Source organism: Siphateles boraxobius, unplaced genomic scaffold (genome assembly GCF_051911475.1).
Source record: "Siphateles boraxobius isolate OS27281-9 unplaced genomic scaffold, OSU_SipBor_1 35, whole genome shotgun sequence".
NCBI lineage: Eukaryota > Metazoa > Chordata > Actinopteri > Cypriniformes > Leuciscidae > Siphateles > Siphateles boraxobius.
This window is the reverse complement of record NW_027508975.1, coordinates 2,948,161-2,969,305: the sequence shown is the minus strand read 5'-3', so window position 1 is coordinate 2,969,305 and position 21,145 is coordinate 2,948,161. Positions and strand designations below refer to the sequence as shown.

Sequence of the window (21,145 nt, the reverse complement as noted above, 5' to 3'; positions counted from 1 at the left end):
CACAGGCGTTCATCCATTCACTTGCCCTACAAAACAGCCCTGAGCTTCAGTTAAGCGTTATGAAATGCAGCAACTCCACCATACACTAATATGAGATCTCCTATAATAAACAGTTCGATAAGAATTTTTTTACCATTTTGATTCATTATATTGCTAACAAAAACAGTTTATTTGCCCGATTTACCATATCAGCACAAGATTTTAGTAAGATTTGTTTAATGTTTTTTGATGCATCTTACCAAAGCTGCATTTATTAGATCAATAAGACAGTAATATTGTGAAATATTACAATTGTAATTGAATTATCAACATCATTACTCTAGTCTTTAGTGTCACATGATCCTTCATAAAGTTCATCCATTGAAGTTTGAGCTCTTACTGACTCTAATCTTTTGAATGGTAGTGTAATAACCTGCTACACCTTTGTTTTCAGTCACCAATCCATTATCTTTCAAGTACCTTAAATCACCTGCCATCATTCTTGTATATAACAACCACTTTTCATGAGCAGTTCAATCATTATTGGATAAAATCATGTCCAGTCCTACATCTTTTGTCTATGAATATCCCGTTTCACTCAAAAATACATCAGTAAATGGAAGAAAAATGGCTTGCGATTCTTGCAAACCATGAGCAGACCTTGTTTCAGATGAAAATTAAAGGTAAAAGTGAAAATGAATGAAATTAGGCGTTGTAGAAATCAAGACAAAGTAATGGACAGGAAGAGCAAGAGAGAGAGTAGATCCGGTGACAGTGAGCTGACAGTGATGAATGCAGTTGTCACTGCCGCCCGTCGCATTCGTGACACTGACAGACCTTCAGGCCTCAGTAAACTACCTGCAATCCTTCACTCTTACTCAAATGTGTCTGTCTTCCCACGCTTCAGTGCTCAGTTCTCGGTTTACTTGTCATACCTGCTTCTCCTTACTGAGGAGGACTACCCCACACATCTTGTATATCTTGCTTTTCTCAAATTCCCTCATTTGATATGTTTGTTGTTCCAATCTCACATGCAAACTAACTCAAAACCACCATTTATCCATCAATCACCAAATTTGAGCAGAAACATTAGCAGATCATTTAACATGTTTTTCTGACATTGTGATGGTAAAAAAAAGGTATCTGGTCTATTTCTTTACGTACTTCATTTCTACATTTAAGTAAGGAATAATTGACGATGGGCCGATGAATTATTAGAATGGAAATAGGAGCAGGCTTCACTCAATGATTAAACTTAATACTTTAAGAATGCTGGCCTGATGATTAGAATATATAAACAGGAAAGAGTCCGCACTATGGATAAATTGTTTTATTCGCACAAATTTTTTTTTTCCTGATGGCTACAATATTTGCACCGATGAATTATTAGAAAATATAGTCAAAATAGTGCTAGAAAATGTGAATGCTCTTTATAAGAGTGAATTATACAATGGTTACCACCTCAAAACATTGTTCAGATGTTGTATTTCAAGACATTTGTCAGGTTTTTGTCCTAAAACTTGTGTATAGGACTAATTTCTTAGGCATCTCATCTCACGCTTCTGTTGCTAATTCCAAAATGTAATTTTATAGCTAAAGCTTGAGACATTGATAGCAGACTAATTAATGCAGTTGAGAGAGAGAGAGAGAGAGAGAGAGAGAGAGAGAGAGACACTTTACTAATAGCGAAACTAAATTTATCTGCTTCAAGAACAGAGCCGTTATTACATCGCTAATGAGAAAAGTCATGTAGCTTTTAATTTTTTCAACTATTTTTTTACAGATAAAATCATCAGATCAGCCTTGACAACATGTTTCTGTGCGAGTGTGTGTCCGTACTGTATGTGCGTGCGTATGACTGGGAGAGAGCAGGAGAAAGAGAGTATATGCTTTCCGTAGATAATAAAAGCTAATTTTGTGGCAAAAAACATGGAAATAATTTTGCGTTTTTATCCTGTTGTTTACTATATTTATTTGATTGGTCAGTGCCATTGTGAGTCGTGGGATGTTAATTGGGATTAAAAGTCAAGAAAAGAGGAGATGATGACATTTTAAATTGCCATTTTAAAAAAACAGACCGAGAGAGACATGACTGAGAACTTGGGGAGAGTAGCGAGAGATTCGTTACTTTAAACAGTCCCGTGGAATAATTCATGTAATAATGTTCATTAAATTGAGTCATCAGATCATTAAACGAGTCTGTTGCCTTTCCCCATTGCGAGAACAGAATAAAAGATGAAAATAAATTTCACTGACGGATAAAATTATAGCATGACGGAACACAAAGCGAAGGATAATGGGTATTTGTAACGCGACCTCCGCTTTAGACATATAACTGCAAAGATGTGCATATTAAAATCTGTGGATTTCAGAGGGCAAGCATCTTTACATATGCATCTACATACGCATTTCATATGCATTTGTTTTTCCATGTGCTTTCACACTCCCAGCGAGCATTTGATGTTGCTCTCTCATCTGGCTGCTCCCTGCCAGCTTTTCTGAGGTCAGGCCCCCTAATAACAGGGTAGAGAAAACCAGAAGCTCACGCAACACACAGAGAACCTTCTGAGACAGAGACTGAGAGAGAGCAAATAAAACAGACTAGAAATATAGTCATAATTCAAAACAAATGTATTTTAATAATGACACTCTGCATGTAATAATACTAGACATACCTTCCTCAACATTTCGTGAGCGTCGACAAACGTCCCCCAGCTGACTTGGAAGTTATGTAATGGACGACTACTAGACTATGTTGGATGTGTGAAATGGATTAGATTGATGAGACTGATAAGCAAATATACAAATGACATTCCGGCAGTAGTTATTGAAATTTCACAATATCAATTTTGACACCATAACAAAAACAATATGCTAATAAACACACTTTAATTAAAACTAATAATCATATTATATATTATTGATATGTGTGTGTGTGTATGTATGTATATATATATATATATATATATATATATATATATATACACACACACTTATTTTTAGAGGTTAGGATTTAAACACTGTAAAAAAAAATCTGTTAAATTTAAGGGGAAAAACTGGCAGCTGGTTACCAGAGTTTTCCTGTTAAAAATACGGTAGCAACATTTTAGGTTTTACAGACTTTTAACCGTATATAATTTTACAGCGATAAACCGTATTTCATTATCTGATATAATGTAATTTACTGATCTTTTGAAGTATTAATATCTGTTTTGTTCCATTGTAATACACTGACAGCCAACAATCGCAACAGTAATGAGAGTCAAATGATCAATCCAAGCTCATCATAAGCAGCTCTTCCACATGAAAGTTAATATTACTATATAGAAGCTGCACAGTGTCATTCACACAAACATTAAACACCATCATGGTAACATGTTGAAATTCAAAAAAAGCAATAAGCATTAATTTAACAACATTATATGTAACATAAAACCCTAATGTACATAACTGATTAGAAAAAAATTATGAGGAAACAGTTATTTAAAAAAAACACATTAAATGTGAAGTGTCACGCAGCGAATTGTGGGAATGTCAATTTACATTTTTTCACTGTAAATTATACAATGACTTGTTCTTTTTCACTTCCAAAAACTGTAAATTTAACGGTATTTTACAGTAAAATTACATTATACGGTAAATAGCTGTGATATATATAATGGAACATTTATAGTAAGGAAAATTTCTGTTAACCAATTAACAGATTTTTTTCACTGTAGCATTTTTAGTCTTTTACCGTTAAAATCACGATCATTTTTTAGACTTTTACCGTTAAAATCACGATCATTTTTTACAGTGTAGCAATAACAGTTAAACAACACCAGATTCATTATAAAAGGCTTCCTTAAAAGTCGAATAGTCATTCAAGCAATCCACAGGTTGATTTAACTAGACTAGTTGATTGGTTTTGCACATCTCTAATCATTGGAACATAAAAAAGCTTAATATAATTGAAAGTAATGAAAGAGGAAATCGTCATCATTTTCATATTCTTTACCCACCACTTCACTGTGCTGCTACAAGGTTCGTCTTTTTTTCTGGCCCTCAGGGCAGCACTTTTTACTTCAGAACCTCATCAGTCTCAATCAACCGTTTCCCCGCCTGAGCAATCTGAGCTTGTGACCTACGACACAAGCTGATCGGGGTCTGAAAGGCGGCTCTTCACTTTTCACTGCTCTACCACAGTCTTCTGAGTCATGTATTCCTCAAATTCTCTTCTTCTCATCCCCATACTCTACATAATAAATGCCTAGCCCTCGCCGGCTCCTACCACCCAAATAATCACATCCATGTGCTGTCCGACACCGAAAGACCTGGAAATCTTTAAGTCTTACAGCTCATCTTGTCTCAGTGATGATTTGAGGTCCATATAAGTCTATGTGAAGAACCAACAAACCTTTTAAACATCTTTAGTAATAATAACGATAATGTAGCTAATGAGCTCAAATGATTACAGCTCGGCAAACCTTTTCCTAACCAATCATAAGAAAAAGAAGAGAGACTTAGCATCGACTCTGATCGACTGAGTTTTCCGTTACTGAAATTCCTGAGCCTCGCTATGACCGTTACGAATCATAAAAAAAAAAAAAAAAAGGAAGAGACTTAAACACAGTTTAAAAAGTGCAACACGAGTGCCTACTGCATCTAAGCCCTAATCCACAGCGGCACATACTGTAATTCAGTGAGCCAAAATACTTAAGTACCTTATGTCGTACTATCCCACTCCTTTACCCCATCTTTTCTTAGTTTAAAAGAGGACGGATGACACACAACAACTATAAATCTTGTAATCGTTACAAAATACTCAATTAAACCATCTCAAAACAGTTCCACTGCACATTTCACTTCAAGTTTGCTTTATTGTCCAATTTGTTTATTTATTTGGACAAGCTGGGTTTGTGTAAATGATATAAAACTTTAATTATGTTTAGGACATGGACATCAATGTTACAAGGCATGCAGCTTAAGACAGGTGAACTATTACTTTTCTAAGCATTTAGAATAGTTTTCCACCTGGTGGATAAAAAAAGAGCTGTAAAATTAAAATACAATTAAATTTAATATAAAATTTAATAAATTTAATTAAATAATAGAAATTCAATTAATGAATTAGAAACTAAAAAGTTTATGTCTAGCCAAAATCCGAGACCAAAAATAATGTTTATTTTTTAATGAAGTGATTAACCAAAATTATTTAATAATTCAACACTCAAATAAAAACGTAGCTTTATACAACCATTTAAATAAGACAGACACTGACACCATTTTTTGGCAATTAAAAATGCAAAATACAAATAAATTGCAAATATTTTACTATATTACCGTAGATATTTTACCAGTGCCCAATTTGTTTCAGAAATGACTCTTAAAAGTGTGAAATTTACCTCTATTTTGCCCTGTCTGCTGCTGCTCATGTCACAGCTCTTGGGACAGTGTAAAAATGTATGTATATATATATATATATATATATATATATATATAAAAAGTATTTTATTTTGGTGAAAGTTGTGGAGATTCAGATCTGTATTCAGACTCATCAGAGCACTTTAATACTTAGATCCAGGCCTATCTTGTTTGTACAGTGATCTCCTGTGACTGTGACGTCAGAACAGCCTCTGAACACATGTTTGTGTATCTGTTGGTCATGTGCATTGTGGGTACTGAGAGAGTGTTTGACGGGGTGGGTCATGATGTCTATTGATAGAAAGCACAGCTGCACGACCCAAGCAACTTTTCAGTGTCAGGATGTTTTTGAGAGAATGTGTAGCCTGTATTGGACCATAAATACTCCATTTATAACAGTAAAAAGCCTGAACTGATATGGTCTTGTCTGAAAATGTACTCTGTACTGCAGTAAAATTCTATCAACAAGAGATACAAGTTGCTCAGTCTCTTAATGGAAGCCATTTTGGATTAAATATTCAGAGACAGCAGTTATTCTTTGGCACAGAGTCATGAATGCTTCCTGCTGGGGGCTCATGTTCGGAAACTGGTTGACACCGAGAGGTGAGAATGTGAAAAATTACAGCAGCTGAGTCGTGCTGCTTCAGCCAATAATCAGACAGACAGGTGTTCCATCAGCCAATCAGCAGGAAGCACAGCTCAGCAGCAGCCAATCATCAAACATAGAACCTTCATTATTCAAAACAAGGGTGTACAGAGTGTGTAAACATTTAGGTGGTTCTCCATTCCATCAAAACACAGATATATTTGCCCACAAATCACTAAAACACAATGTTTATGTTCATATTACCATCCGTAGTAAGTGTATACTGTGTGCAAGTATGCCAATTTTCTGTATAAATGAAATACCTGATTGTGCACTACACTAAAAGGTAATATTTTCAGTACAATGATTAAACATCTTTTTCTTAATTCAGTATTTGATTAAACATTTTTACACAATTAAAGAGCAAATTACCCTATTTATTACAGAGACAACGACTGGAAACCACTTCCGCAATGAAAGCAAGGTCATGTGACAATGTAGCTGACATACTTGTCCTGACATATTTGTAGTAATGAAGCTGACATATTTGTACTGACATAGCATATTGCTTCACATAACTTGGTGTTCAATTCCGAACATAGCCAAAGGCACAAACACAGGTGTTTTTTTTAGGTGCTATTTCCATGTTTGAGCTGAGAAACTATTCACATATCACCCCCCGAAAAAACACTTTATTATGAATGCAACAAAAAAAAAAAAATCAGCTGCTCAAAAATGTCTGCAGGAAATAATGCAACAGATGGTGGGTGAATTATGCATCACTTTACATTATATATTAACGTTCACATCGAACTCTCAGCTGTGTTGTCACAGTCCTACCAAAAACACACCATCTCATGAGGTCTAAAAAATATCCTGTTTTTATGATATCAATCACTGGTTTCTTTAAAGCAACAGGTTCTTCGTATTTCCTAACATTTTTCATAAATGCTCTTCAAAATAAATGCTACTTATCCAGCAACAAGCTACTGTTTGCAAACAAATAATGTTGTAGCCAGACAAAAACCCTAAATTGCAGATTTGTCATATTGCATTGTTCACGCAGCGTCAGAGATGAGTGAACTGAGTCAGAGATAATAAAACTAAACTCTCCTTTATCTACTTCAACAGTCAATTTAAAAAGAACCGGTTCAAAAACAATTCACCAATTTATCTGAGCCCTTGTTATAGACATTTCTTTTAGATAAACGCTGCCGTTCATAACAAAAAAATAGGGTTTTTCTCATAGGCAGAGTGTGTGTAAGGCTAGACGTGGAATTTTCTCACTCAAACCACTGAATGCTGCTTCTGTTTGCTTTTTTAAGAGGGAAAAACTGGCCATAACTACTGGTCTAGGATCGGTTTTCTCTGTAATAAAAGCACATTGGCGGAACAGATTTGGTGTCTGGGCTCTTGAGAGTGCAAAGGTTTATATTTACAACATGTAGCGTTTAGTAATGTAGCCAATCAAAAACATATCTGTTGATTTCTTGAACTCAATGGCCAATCAGATGTGTTTAAGGCCCTGACCAAAACACATCTTAATACCAGGACCCAAGTTAAAATCCACTTTTTGGGCATTTTTGACCAGTGCTGAGTTCTGCACGCTCACAAACCCTCTCGTTATAAGTTAACTTTATGACATTATGTAGGCTAAGTAAAAGATTAACAGTCAGCTTCATTGATTATAGCGGAACTTTACAAGACCGCGATGAACTGAGATGAGTGACCGCTTTTTAGTGATTATAAAGGGAGCGCTTTTTAGGGGATATATAATCAATTCAGAATTTAAATAAAACTTTTGTTTTTCTGCATTAGGTGTGGCAATGGTTAGTGGATAAATCACGCATACAGTATGCTTGCTTTTCTGTACAAATTATAGTGGTTTGAGAACGTAGATGCTTTAACAACATCATTTATCAGGAGCGTTTATGCTGGGATCTGTAGATTGAAGCACATCTTGCCTTACCCTGGAGTTAGTTCACCCTCCGCCTATGATGTTTCTGCTTTCATTAGCTGAATTGAGTGTAAAATAACATTTCAAAAGATTCAAGTTACTGGGATGAATCATTGTTTATGGTAATTATAGATCAGAAACACTGCTTTGATTGTAATAATACATTATTTCATCTGATAGTCATGCATTTAAAAAGATAAATAACATTCTATACGCCATTTCCTAAAATCAACCAACTACTTTATCAAGAGAAACTTGACCAGCAGAGCTACTTTAAATTACGAGCAGCTTGCCAAGCTACAGTTTCACTTCCCCAACGCTGGATACTATTACTTTTATAGTAGTATGGACTGGTTATTTGGAGAAGCATAGTTTAGGGTAGTAAAACCTTTCTTATGGCAAGCACAGGCCATAAAAGTGTTCATGACAGAACTGCTGGATGTCTCGCTCTGAAAACACTGGTAGATTCTTCCCTATTGCGCACATGTGGTTCATTTTAACCCCGCAAGTGTGAACTGTCAACATTTCTGTGGCTCTGGGAGCAGAGATTTCCTGACTCCAAGTCACGTCAGAGATGTAAGGAATGTGTATCATACACAACACATGCTCCCGATCACGGCCGGAGAGCCGTTCTCACTGCACTGCACTATAGACAAGGACAAAAGTTTAAATACTAGAGGACAAAATGGTGATCAGAGTCAGGGTTCAAGTCGAGGATATAAAAACTGTTCACCATCCATTCCACTCATCGGTAGTCTGTGTATACACACACATTCTTTCTGTGTGTTTGATGTTTATCCAGCAGACATGATGTTTGCAGTGCTTCCTTTGCAGAAAGAGGCATCAGTCAAAACATCAAACGGAGACCAGTAACCTCAAACATGACAATGTACAGACAATAAATAATAAGATGCCAAAATGTGCGGAGCAGAAAAACACAGGGGAAAGTAAATGGCAATGAGAAGTTGAAACTTGAGGCCAATCCGATGAAAGAAAACACCATGTATATAAACTATCAACCACTTTTGAAGTTATGTACCTGTTTTCTGATTGGAGACGTCACCTTTCGGCTCACATTTTGAAAGCGCGCAATCTATGGAGGAAAAACAAAAATAGATGAGTTGGTAAAATAGCAGCTTCACAGATCTCATAATTATGATTTATTTGTATGTTTGCGTCATTATAATTGTATAAAACAATATAATATAATTAAATACAATTTAAAACAAGGTTTAAAAATGTAATTAAAATTTGAAAAATGATGGTCCTTGCACCATCAGTGCTCTGACCCTAATGAAATTTACTTACAAAAAGATTACTTTAACCAATATTTGAGAGGGCTGTGCATTTGTATGCTCATACAAGTGTTAGCTTGGCAACATGCTAAATACACACACTCACTTGAGGTTCCACTTCCATGGTACGTAAAAGATGCCTTTGAAGTCAGCTTCCTATTGAATAACAGCTTATTTGTACTTTGCTTTAATTTAAATTAAATGTCTATGCTGACATTGTCTTGCTGAAAGATCTTCACTAGGGATTTAAAAAAAAACATACCCAGCCCCCACAACCAGACACCAGAGAAGAAGAACATCTGACTGACTTCACTTCTGCTATCCTTGAAGATTTGATGAGGATTAAAACCACACTCAAGCTCTGGAAATATGAAAAGTCTCTTAGCATCATGCTGACCTGCTCCAGTGACCCTAAAACATGCTGATGTTGGCATGGAGGTTAAGCTTTGAGTCTGGCCAGCAGAGACGCTGACCTCTATATCACCAGGCATAAACCGCCCGACAGAAGGGAATCATGGGAGCTTCCGTTTTATAAGTGTTCAAAAAGCAGCACATATTGCATGTAGTCACATGCTTACGGGCCAAATACGGAGCATGTGAGGGCAGGATGAAAGAGGAGTGTGTGCAGAAAGTCTCACGGGCGAAGTGTGTACTTCCCTTCATGCCAGGCTTAGTTTTCATAGCAGGACCAGCTTGTAAGTGACGTCATGGAGCTTGCAATCTTAAAATGTTCTGCTGGTGTTTCGTTTTCTTCTGAGAGTTATTTAAGTCGTGATGTGACGCAAGTAGTGACAGATCATTTCTTCGCTATTGTGACGTACATCTGAGTACATGATTATTGGGGGGGAAATCATTGGAACTCGGTTTTATCCATCAGTTGTAGGCAGATCCGAGCTTGAGGTCAAATTTAATTTCACCATGACCAATTCTTGTTTTATAATGGAATGTAGCAGCATTTATTATAAATAATTTATAAAGAAAGAACCCTGCATGGATAAATCATTTACATTAAGATGCTTTTATAAAACAGATTGAATGAATCTCCATTCTCCACTTCATTCCAACCTTAATGTAAAATATTAAAATTAAGGATGTCAAAAGTACTGGTGTCTTGCAAGATCTCAGATCCCAAAGGATCCCAATTCTATTGACTAAAAAAAATGTAAAGAGCAAAAACCCTTGATGCACACATCATGTATATGTCAACTACGTAAATTTGATAATTAAGGTCTTTTAAATTATAAGCCGCATTTCATATTCTATAATCAGAAGCTATAACTGGTCCTATTATATGCTTTTTTTAGTTAGTTCACTTCACAAGCTAACCGGTTCACAGAAAGGATTTACATACCACAAGCTGATTTGCCTGCTAGCTTAACTACCACTGCTACGAAATGATAACTAAATGCTATTTTGATTATCTAGAAGATGATATATCATTATAACGTGATGCGTTTTGGAGCAGTCATTACAAACGGCTACGTGACAAGTGGCTGCTTTTGAACGGTTTCACATTTATCATGTAATTAATGTAAACAGGTAAGTTTAAAAATTGGATGTGCCAAACACTAGATTTTAGTATTATTTATATAATTTTATAGCATTCATATTTTAAATTAGCTTTCATTATACATGTTTAGGTCACATTTAAAATAGTGTCATTTTGTTATGTGCTTTTATTTTTTTTACACTTATACAGCTAGAATTAATTTTTATTTCAGTTTTTGTAATTTTTGTACTTTTCATTTTCTAATTGTTTCTAAGTTTTTCATCAATATTTATATTTTATTATTATTTACTAACTTTTTTAGTTGACAACACAGGTTTCAAAATTTTTGGTTTGTGCATTAGACCTTTTATTTTACACAGACTTTAAATTATTATTTTTTTATTTCTGGATACATTAAATACTTGATACAGCTGTTAGATACCTGAAAAATGCCTTTTCTTTTTTCTTCTTCAACACCGCACGAGAAATGCTTAATCACACTGCAGTCAGGCCACGTCACGTGACAAGAACAACGTACCGTAAAATAACACTGGCTGCAATTACATGCAACGTTAGACAGAGGACACATGACTTTCCCAGTACATTTCTCAACAGGTATGTTAACAATGCTCTTCCGGGAAGAGTCTGTGTGTGTGTGAAGGTCTTTGGTGTAGGTGTGTGTGGTGGGCTGGCAGGTGGGGGAGGGAAACAGGAGACTTGCTGACAGAAAAGGCTATCTCTTTAATCACACACAGGATCTGAGGCCCAATACGCCCCTCTCTTCCTCTCAGACACACAACACAACACAACACGCTTCAACACACACACCACAACATCTCATCTGCATCGGCGCTGCGTGACAATGAGGTGAACTGGACATAAATGTGATGATATATGAAGGCCACATACATATTATATATGTGCTTAGTCATGGTACCATATCATAGCAGTGGTATTTTGATTTATAATGGAAATAATATATACCATGAAATTACTGAACAATTAACATGTTGGCATCTCCATGGAACACCATGGTATTGGTAAACCAATTTTTGCTGTTGTCACTGTTGTATATTCAGCGGCACAGAAAAAGAAATGATGTGAGATTACATATAATAGAGATAAAGACAATAGTTAATTAAAAACAATTATATAAACACAACATATAATTATAATAATATTCAGACTATAATTAGTTCATAAATTGTCTTCGCTGACAACACTCCAAATCATACAGCCCAGCCGGTGTAGTCTCGGCCTGATTCATGAACAAATGATGAACTTATGAATCAGTTCTTTTAAAGAATTAGTCAAAGATTTCATAGTTTAAAGGAAAAAAAAGAGGACTGTCTAGGTTTGAATCAGTCTAATGAATTACTCACTGAATCAGAGCATCTGACTCACTGGATGTTTATATATGATGACCTTTAGTTAAAGATAAACATTTATAAAAACATTTTAATTAAAAAAAAAACGAACATGTAACAAAAAGTAGTATATACTGATTTGGCACTCTATTTCTTATTACTATCCATGTTGGAATGGAAATGACATTTATTTGAAATAGAAATATTTTCTAACATTATACATGTCTTTACTGTCACTTTTGATCAATTTAATGCATCCTTGAATAAAACTATGAATATTTCACACACAAAAATAAAATAAAATAAAATCACCACCGTCAACAAACTTCTGAACGGTAGTGTAGGTGCAAAAACAAACTTTTGTAGAAAACATTGACCAACTTAGCTACTTTCCAGTACTTTTGTTAGCAAAAGATGGTAACATTTTCAACAAATTCCATCTGCTACGTTTTCCCTCTGTAGGGTGGAACATCAAAGTGAGGTTGAATAGAGACCGGAGTCCAAATATAAACACATGGGACATAGTTGCAATGCCAAGAGCATGCCTGACACGGTTACTCACAACTGCAACACTTCATGTGTCCTGCGCTAACACAAGTAGACCACACAACATAGCCTTCAGTAAATCAAAAACGCTCCTCAATGGTACAGACAAGTCTGTTTACGCACAAAACGTAAAGTGGACTCGCTGAATGGGTGATTTATCACGAGGTGGCAAAGATGAATCGTCGGTTTCATTAATTCACTCACATTCGAAAACACAGAAACTTGCCAAAAAACACACAAATATGCATAGCCCTGCACTCAAAACTAAACCGTTGAAGGCAACCGATTACAAGATCAAGTGTACTATTCCAGTCCAAATAAGGAAACATAAGCTAAGCGGACAGTGGAAAAGGCCTGGTTCAAATCCACTCCCGGGGAGAAAAATCATTTTTACAAATCCCCAGCAAAGAACCGTTTACTCGCAGGAAGCAACCACAAACTATTCAGTAGCTCACAGAAGACAAAAGAGTGATTTTAAGACTTGAATTTCACACAACCGCAAAACATACGCCAGCAACAAAACAATACACACAACCGGGTTGTTGTGAGGTCACTTCTTTCCTTTTGGTGTGGACCAGGCAGGAAATGAGCTAGTGACGTAAAGAGACTCACACAATACAAAAACACACACACACACACACACACAGGTTCAGATGTGTTTCTGAGCATGTCTACCACTTTAGTCAGACCCAAAAGCCCCTCAACTCACAGCCAAACAAGAACAAAAGCAGCGGGCTGCTGTGATTCAAGCCCACGTGTCGACGGCCCTGCCACTTTACCACACAAGCCCACTCATTGTGATGATCGGACCCTCCTCTTGTAGAGCAGCAGGCGGACAGTCATCGATCAGACTCATCCGTGAATCATGCGCTTCAGGAAAAGGGGCCGTTCATCGCTGCATGCTTGCGATCTGCCTCATCCCTACAATGAACAAATAGCCTAACAAACTACCCTGAGCTGTCCGGGAAGCAGTTCAGAGCCAATGCCAACACAAGAGATGCCGTTCTGATCCCCACCACACACCAAATGACGTATTTCCCCATGGTGCAATTGGATTAAGCTCAACCGCCAAATCTGAGGTGCTTTCATGTGTTGATGTCTGATATTCTGCTAGGCCTGAACTCTTTGCTTGTGTTCGTCTTCAGTATTGTATGTAATGTATTGTTACATTACATACAAACATGTCCCTTTAACAGGGTAATTCACCACTGGCAAAATGGGCTTTCAATAAAACAACAACAGTTCAATGTAACAATAGTTAAAAAACATAACTTCTACTCGCCAATAATTTACAAAAATGGATTCATCATTCAATGAAACAAGTTAATAAGCAAACAAGAAGGAGCTTGAACTTTCTCTAGAGTTTAACTCAAGAGTTACACAGAGCTGTCTGCTTAATATGGTTTTAAGTATGGTTCATTGAATAAACGGACTGCTTCGGTTCACTCAGGTTAGTATAGCAAACAAAATCATACATGCAACAGCTGATGAAAGTGACATCTTATGTATCCATCTGCTGATGAGATATTACAGGAAAAACATGTGAAATGTAATGGACCATCTAAAGGAGAACTTGAAGCTACCAAACTAAAAATCGTTCACACAAAAAAAAAAAACCACTCAAATGAGACAAACAATCAACAAACTGTACAAATAAAACCGGTCAGCTTGAATAAGCTGTTCGTCACAGGCCTAATTCTGGAGGTCTCCGTGGAGCAGAGACACCCTGAAGTCTGGAGAGATGCAGTAAATATTCCCTGCTAGGAGACAGACGGCATGACGCATGCTGACGCTTATCATCACCGGCACGTTTACATGGACGTTCTTACCCCGATTATGCTTAATTAGTCAAACATGCATATGGTCATGCTAACGCGTTAACCCGTTTTCCTTTATGGAGTAAAGTCATAGACGACGGCTTAAGCATTAACTTGATCGACACAGCTTGATATTTACCCCGATTTCTCCCGGCATGTAAACGCATTAACCTGCATTCGGTCGGCTTATTGAAGTGTGCATGCGTGATATGTGACAGGAACGCGTCCTTACTGTGGATTTAAACTGGTTATTGGTTTGCATGTGAACCGGGGCAATGGGTTATTTCAATAAGCTGATTTTTGTGAGTTATCAGCGTATTGGTGTGCAGTAAACGTGCTCATTGTGTTCTAGTGAAAATCAAAGGCATGAAGGGTTAAACTGCTTAAAGCTGCAAAGTGTCATTTCTGCACCACTATTGGCACCAAACAAAACTGCAAAAATATTGGTAAATTAATATGAAAACAGGTTTCCCCACCCATTTCTCACAGTTCAGCCAAACAGATATTCCCACCCCAAACTCACACCCATTGGTTGAGGCAATGTTGCTGTGCGGATCTGTGCTCTCATGTTATTAAAGTGTTTACACTTCTCAGGAAATCAACCTATCAATGACTTACATGTATGTGTCTCTGCAAAACTGAGGAAGGAGAAAATGTAACCTTGAGAAAGAATAGATCACAGTCAAGCAATTAAGATAGAGAGAAAAAAAGAAATGAACTGAGTTGCAGTTATTTTAAAGGAAGACGGCAATTAGGCAGCAGAGTTTTAAAATGTTTTTTTTTTTAATATGAAAAAAATAATGTTTTTAAAATATTTAATAATTAATTCTCAAGTCAGGGTAAAACGGAAGTTGCGTTTGTCGGGTCTTCCCTATTGTGACGTAAAACTAAAAACAAGGGTGGGGAATTGATTGGATGATTGTCGATGGTTGTAGTTTGCTACTGGTCGATCTGATGTGAGTGACAGGTTGCCCCACCCTCCCGCCAGTAAACACATCATCAGAGAAGAGAAGAGATGCTGCAAGAGGGAGGGGGAAGTTATTTTAATAAAATATTATGAGGGCACGTGAATATAAATATATAGGCTATATGTGCACAGATAAATCATTTATAATAAATATTGCAACATTCCAATATTCCCATTAATTTCATGGTGGCTCAATCCCATTTCACCCCTTGGCCCTACCCCTTGTTTTCGAGTGTACCCCTTGGCCTTTAAAACAGAGTTACAAGGGCCAAGGGGTTGAAATATTCCCCTACGAAATGGAACAACTCTTCATGAACCCGATATGTCATCAGTCGACGATGATGGCTCTGACGTTACGGAAGCAACGAGTTTTTACAGGATTTCTCCATGACAACGAATGCACAGCTGCTCTTACCTCTGAGGAAACATGATGATTATAAGGTTCCTTCCTCGAAATGTATGTATTTTCTGTCTCGGAAAGGTAGTTTATTATACAATTTCTTAATTGAAATTACTATATTATTATTATAAGAGTAAATAAAGTGCATGGTGGTGTCATCTGGGGCTAACTTTAAATGTTTAACCGTTTGCAAAGCCATCTCGCCAGTGATTCGCGATGTATTCTGGGAACTTTCTCGTAGCCCTCCGTTCGGAGAGTGCCTCTGAAAAATCTCCGTTTCGAGGGCTATGTAGCCCTTCACCCTACCCCTCTATCGCAACAAGAATCGGGACACCAAGGGTTAGGAGCAAGGGGTAGGGGCAAGGGGTGAATTGGGATTGAGCCCAACCCAACAACTACTAGCAGGAGCTACAAGTAAACCAGCATCTGCAAAGCAGTTAAAGAACACAGAAGTATTATTCTAATCCATATCCATATTACACAAGTGTGAGTTGATATAGTGAAGCGTGCTGCGTGACTGTGTTACAGGAGCAAAAAAAACACAACAAATAAGTGAGAAAGGCCAAGCTGTTTAAAGACTAAAATATGTAGGAATCAATCAAAGAAAACCAGGACACAGACAGAGAGAGAGGGAGAAAGAGAGAGCGAAAGAAAGATCTCCCCATCCCCCTGCTCTCATTCCCTGATCTATTTTGACAGTCTCCATTACAGCCTTTCTCTCTCACTATTCTGCATCTTCTGTCTTACCTGTTCCTTGACCTTAACAGCCATGAAGAAGGTGATCCTTCATGACATCTGAAAATCAAACCCCTACATAGATGAGCTTTAAATTCTAAAACGATTGTTTTTCGGATGTCATGAAGCATCATCTTCCTCATCGCTGATCAAAAACCCAGATCAGAAATAATCAGGATTTATGATAACACAAATACTGCGGCCACTTTAGCTGACTTGTCTCTGGATTGTTCTTAAGCGATCTCTGCAACTGGAAGTATTGGTGGGCGACTGGTCGATCATCCTGACTAATTCTTAAGGTGCGGCCATTATTGTTTGGCGAATTCCAGTTGTTAGAGCGAAAGAAATTTCACAGATTTCGCAATGGGTTTGCACATTCCTACTTTAAACATGGGTATAACTGAACATAGGAAATCACACTGCATTTAATGGCATTAGACTTCATGCTCTCAAAGACAGGAACCCACCTCATGTTTAAATGATGAGCACATACTCAAGTCTATGGATTTAATGAAGGTCTTCCACATGATTCATTCATGCCTCCAATCAGGCACTCACAAACATCCCCCAAATGAGGGTTGAGCTTTGAGATCAAGTGTCTGCTGTGATATTAGAGCTCATAATAGCATTGTTTTAAAACAAGCCCCTGGAGAACAGCACTGGAAGAAGAGGAAAGACTCACCGGTATTATTATGCAGGTCAACAAATAGTCAGTCCTCTAGTCTAAACAACTGTTTCTTTTTTAGATTACAAATTAATACCATGTTCAGCTGAACAGAGAAAGGTTTAACTTCATTATTTTAGTTTACAGTTCCTCTATAAATAACCCACAGCTTCTAATGTCGCCCATCATTATCATTTCCTCAGAAATGTCCTCACCTTGTAGCAACTTAAACTTCTTAGGCCCAGTTTACACCTGGTATTAAGATGTGTTTTCATCGATTGGATCACAAGTGGACCATGCTAAATGTAAACGGGTCTAAAACGTTTTGAGGTTGTCCACTTCGGACCACTTCCAGATGTAGTCGCAAACACATTTGAATAGATTGCTTTAATAGACGGGATTTAAAGTTTTTTGACTGGAGACAAAAGTTTGCTTTGAAGACAAATAAAGTGCCAAGCACAATATTCTCTCACCATTCCTGATTTCTAACACACACTCACAGTGTTCGGCTGATCTTGCGGCTGTCAAAAGAGACACCAGGTGTAAACAGGAAAGTGTCTACCTCGTCTACTTGTGATCCGATCCACCAAAACGCATCTTAAAACCAGGTGTAAACAGGGCCTTAGAGCAATGCATCAACAAGTTTGCATGATTCACCACTTAGTGACAGACTGATATCGGTCTATCACTAGTATTATGTGGCGAATCATGTATTATATATATATATGCCTGGTCGATTAATCGATGAATGGGCCAGTTAGCTCCAGTTGGAAAAACAGATTTTCCAACCACATACTCAGTGGGGGGGTGGGTCATGCATGCAAATTTAGCAACTGGTATTGGGATTAATAGGAATAGCTTTCTTCAGGTATTTCAAACCTCCTTTGAGAGAATGCCCCTTAAATGGCAGGCTAAGAGCGAGAGCGATGGATACAGCACAATGTTCCCTGACCCCCTCTAAGGAGCTGTGTGAGGAGATAATGGAGTACACAATCTTCTCAAATTAAGTATCATATCAGAGGGAAGAACATCACAACAAGAGGAGAAGGAGAGAGGTGCAGATCGTTCTGTGATAAGATACGCCAACCTAGCTGCAACAAGGGAATGTGTAGGCTGTATGGGCAGAGATTGGATGAGAGAAAAACTGAGCCCAGACACTGGGATGAATCCTCAGGGTCTTGACGCTGACTGACTGAGGAACTAGGACAACGTGACGAAAGCAAAAAAAGCCATTACAGAGGACCCAAAGTGATGTAGGTGTGCTAAGTTCTCCAAGCACTGATGAACCACCAGATTCACAACAAACCTACAACCATTGACCCTGATTCTATGATGTTTCTCCTTCTTTACAAATGAAGCTTGAGGGTTTGGACGGTTTTTAATACTGAAGCAGTGCCACATAAAACTCCATGTAATCACCTAAATTGCATCTAAAGTCAGAAAAATTGAGCAGGATATTTGGATTATGTCTTTTGTAAATGTCTATCTATAGTTAAACATGTACACTAAATGCAAATCCAAGATACTTCTGCATCTGTTGACTTTATCTGAAACTCTGGTGTGAACCTCCAGTTTCAACAACTCTAATAAGTAATAATTAATGTGGTTAACACCTTTGTTTAGGATACAATGCTCACTTTTAAATAGTTGCTTATTAGCACACATATCACTAGGATATTGGATGTTTATTAATACTTATGAAGCACATATTAATGACTTATTCTGCATGACCCAATTCTGCATTCCTTAATTCCTTTCCAATACCTAAACAGAACTACATTACCAACTATTATTAAGCAGTAATTAGGAGTTTTTTGGCAAAAATCATAGTTAATAGATAGTTAATAGTGAGAATTGGACCCTAATCTGCATCTGCAAAGGGTCGATTACACATTTCCCTGTGTTTATGTCAATGTTCAAGACATGTCAACTGTACGACTTCTTGAACCTTGGGTTTACTTCCCTTAGCATTTTACTACATGTATAATTTTCTCTCGTCATCTACCGTTATATTTAGTGTTTCGACATAACCAGATAAAAAACTAGTGCTTTATGATTTTTTTGCAATGATAAACTGCATTTGAAATAATTTACTCTAAAATCATTAGGTACAAGTCGATTCTCGCCGAAAAACATTGAGTGCCCACCACTGAAAAGTGGAGAGTGTGGTTAAATAATCACTGGCCTAAGGTCAATTAATATTCACGTCACCATGGATAAAGAGAGGAAGAGTAAAGACAAATTTCCAAACAAGGAAAAGATATGGATAATTCTGAGGATGGATGGCATCGACTCAGGCCTGCAAGTGTTTAATGTCTAAGATGGCTCAGGCAATGCCCATTCGTATTTTAATGAAGGAACTGGGCCGTGTGTCAGGGGGCTTTTTGAACAGAAATAGGATTCAGGTGTGCTTTTTGAGGGACCGGTAATACACAAACATGTCTTCGCCACAGTTGTTCTCAAAAAGGACTTCTACACTATTGTATTCAAACAACAATGCTTTCCTTTAGTACATGATTCCTGACGCTTACAGGGAATGATACAGTCAAAGGTCGCAGCAGCTATGTGCTCTTATATCAATGACCAAACAGATGTGATGAAACCCATGGCATGATATAACTACTTACACTGCTCTGTGGAATACTTGATTCTGATTGGTCAATCGCTATGTTATTTCCCGGTAAAAACAGGCTCATCCGGGTAACTGAAGTCAGCGCTATATGCTTGAAATGTTTTTTCTTCGTGGAGTTTTTGCCTTTGGTGAGCTAATAAAATATTAAAACTCGAATCAAAATTTTGTGTACAATTATTTAATTATGTCATCCGGTATCGCAGACTCGCTCTTTCTTTTTCATACAAACGCAGCTGCTGCCATTTTTCCATGATTGTTTTGTACACTGTAATGAATTTTAAGATAACAATCAGGAAAGATTTTAAAACCGTTTCATCTCAAATCAATATATCTTATCCCCATCATTATTTATGTGTCAAATATTTAATGTCTACCGGTAATTATTTCCTTTTGTGGCAAGAAGCTGTGTAATAAGCGGGATAAGATACATCCGGCCGGGATAATGTACATCAATCTTCAGGGTGATACAAGGACTTGGAACTATCGATGCTCTACCATTAGAAAATTAATATTATATTGATTGTATTGACACTGCTCTAGACATTAAAATATGCTCATGATTTAAATGAAACTATGTGGGAAATTAATTTCCTGGGACAACTAAATATTATACAGTTTGGCAGTCATTAAAAAATGACCATCAGAATGGCTGATTACTCCATTACTCCAGTCTTCAGTGTCACATGATCCTTCAGAAATCAATCTAATATGCTGATTTGCTGCTCAAGAAACATTTTTTGTTATTATTATCAATGTTGAAAACAGTTGTGCTGAATATTTTTGCGGAAAATAACCATCATACATTTTTGAGACTCTCTGATGAATAGAAACTATTCAAATCTTTTATAACATTTAATATAACATTCATTCTATTCTTAAATAACAGTGTCCATGTTTTATTAACAGTTCAAGTTAGTATTGTGTAAATACCACGGTAACTGTAGTTTCTGTAACCTTAGCCGAAAATACCACCAATTCTATATTTTGTTTGAAGACTGTGGCTCTACCTTTGGGACTGGTATTTAAAAAGCCCTGCATTATAATACTGTTTATTCAATGTGTTACAATTCATATAGATTGTGTACAATTTATGTGTATTAAGTTAAGTGGGACAATACTTGTGTGTAAGTTAACCATTTGAGAAATAAATTAGCTTGTTTCAAATTCCTAAATATTAGTTCACAGATTAATGACCATGGGAAAATGTGGGTCCCGTGGCCAAACTAGAACTACTGCATTAACCAATGTTAACTAATCAAACCTTATTATAAAGTGTTACCAACAGAACTAATGTCAATAGTCGACTCC

At 36.9% G+C, this 21,145-nt stretch overlaps 1 protein-coding gene across 1 annotated transcript in view; it reads right to left on the bottom strand.

Annotated features, from left to right (window-relative positions):
- trioa (trio Rho guanine nucleotide exchange factor a) overlaps window positions 1-21,145 on the bottom strand; it is a 110,895-nt gene that overhangs the window by 84,966 nt on the left and 4,784 nt on the right. The window contains exon 2 of the mRNA XM_077195976.1: window positions 8,965-9,018. Within this exon, the coding sequence (XP_077052091.1) occupies window positions 8,965-9,018 (54 nt within the window). The remainder of the gene's footprint in view (window positions 1-8,964; window positions 9,019-21,145) is intronic.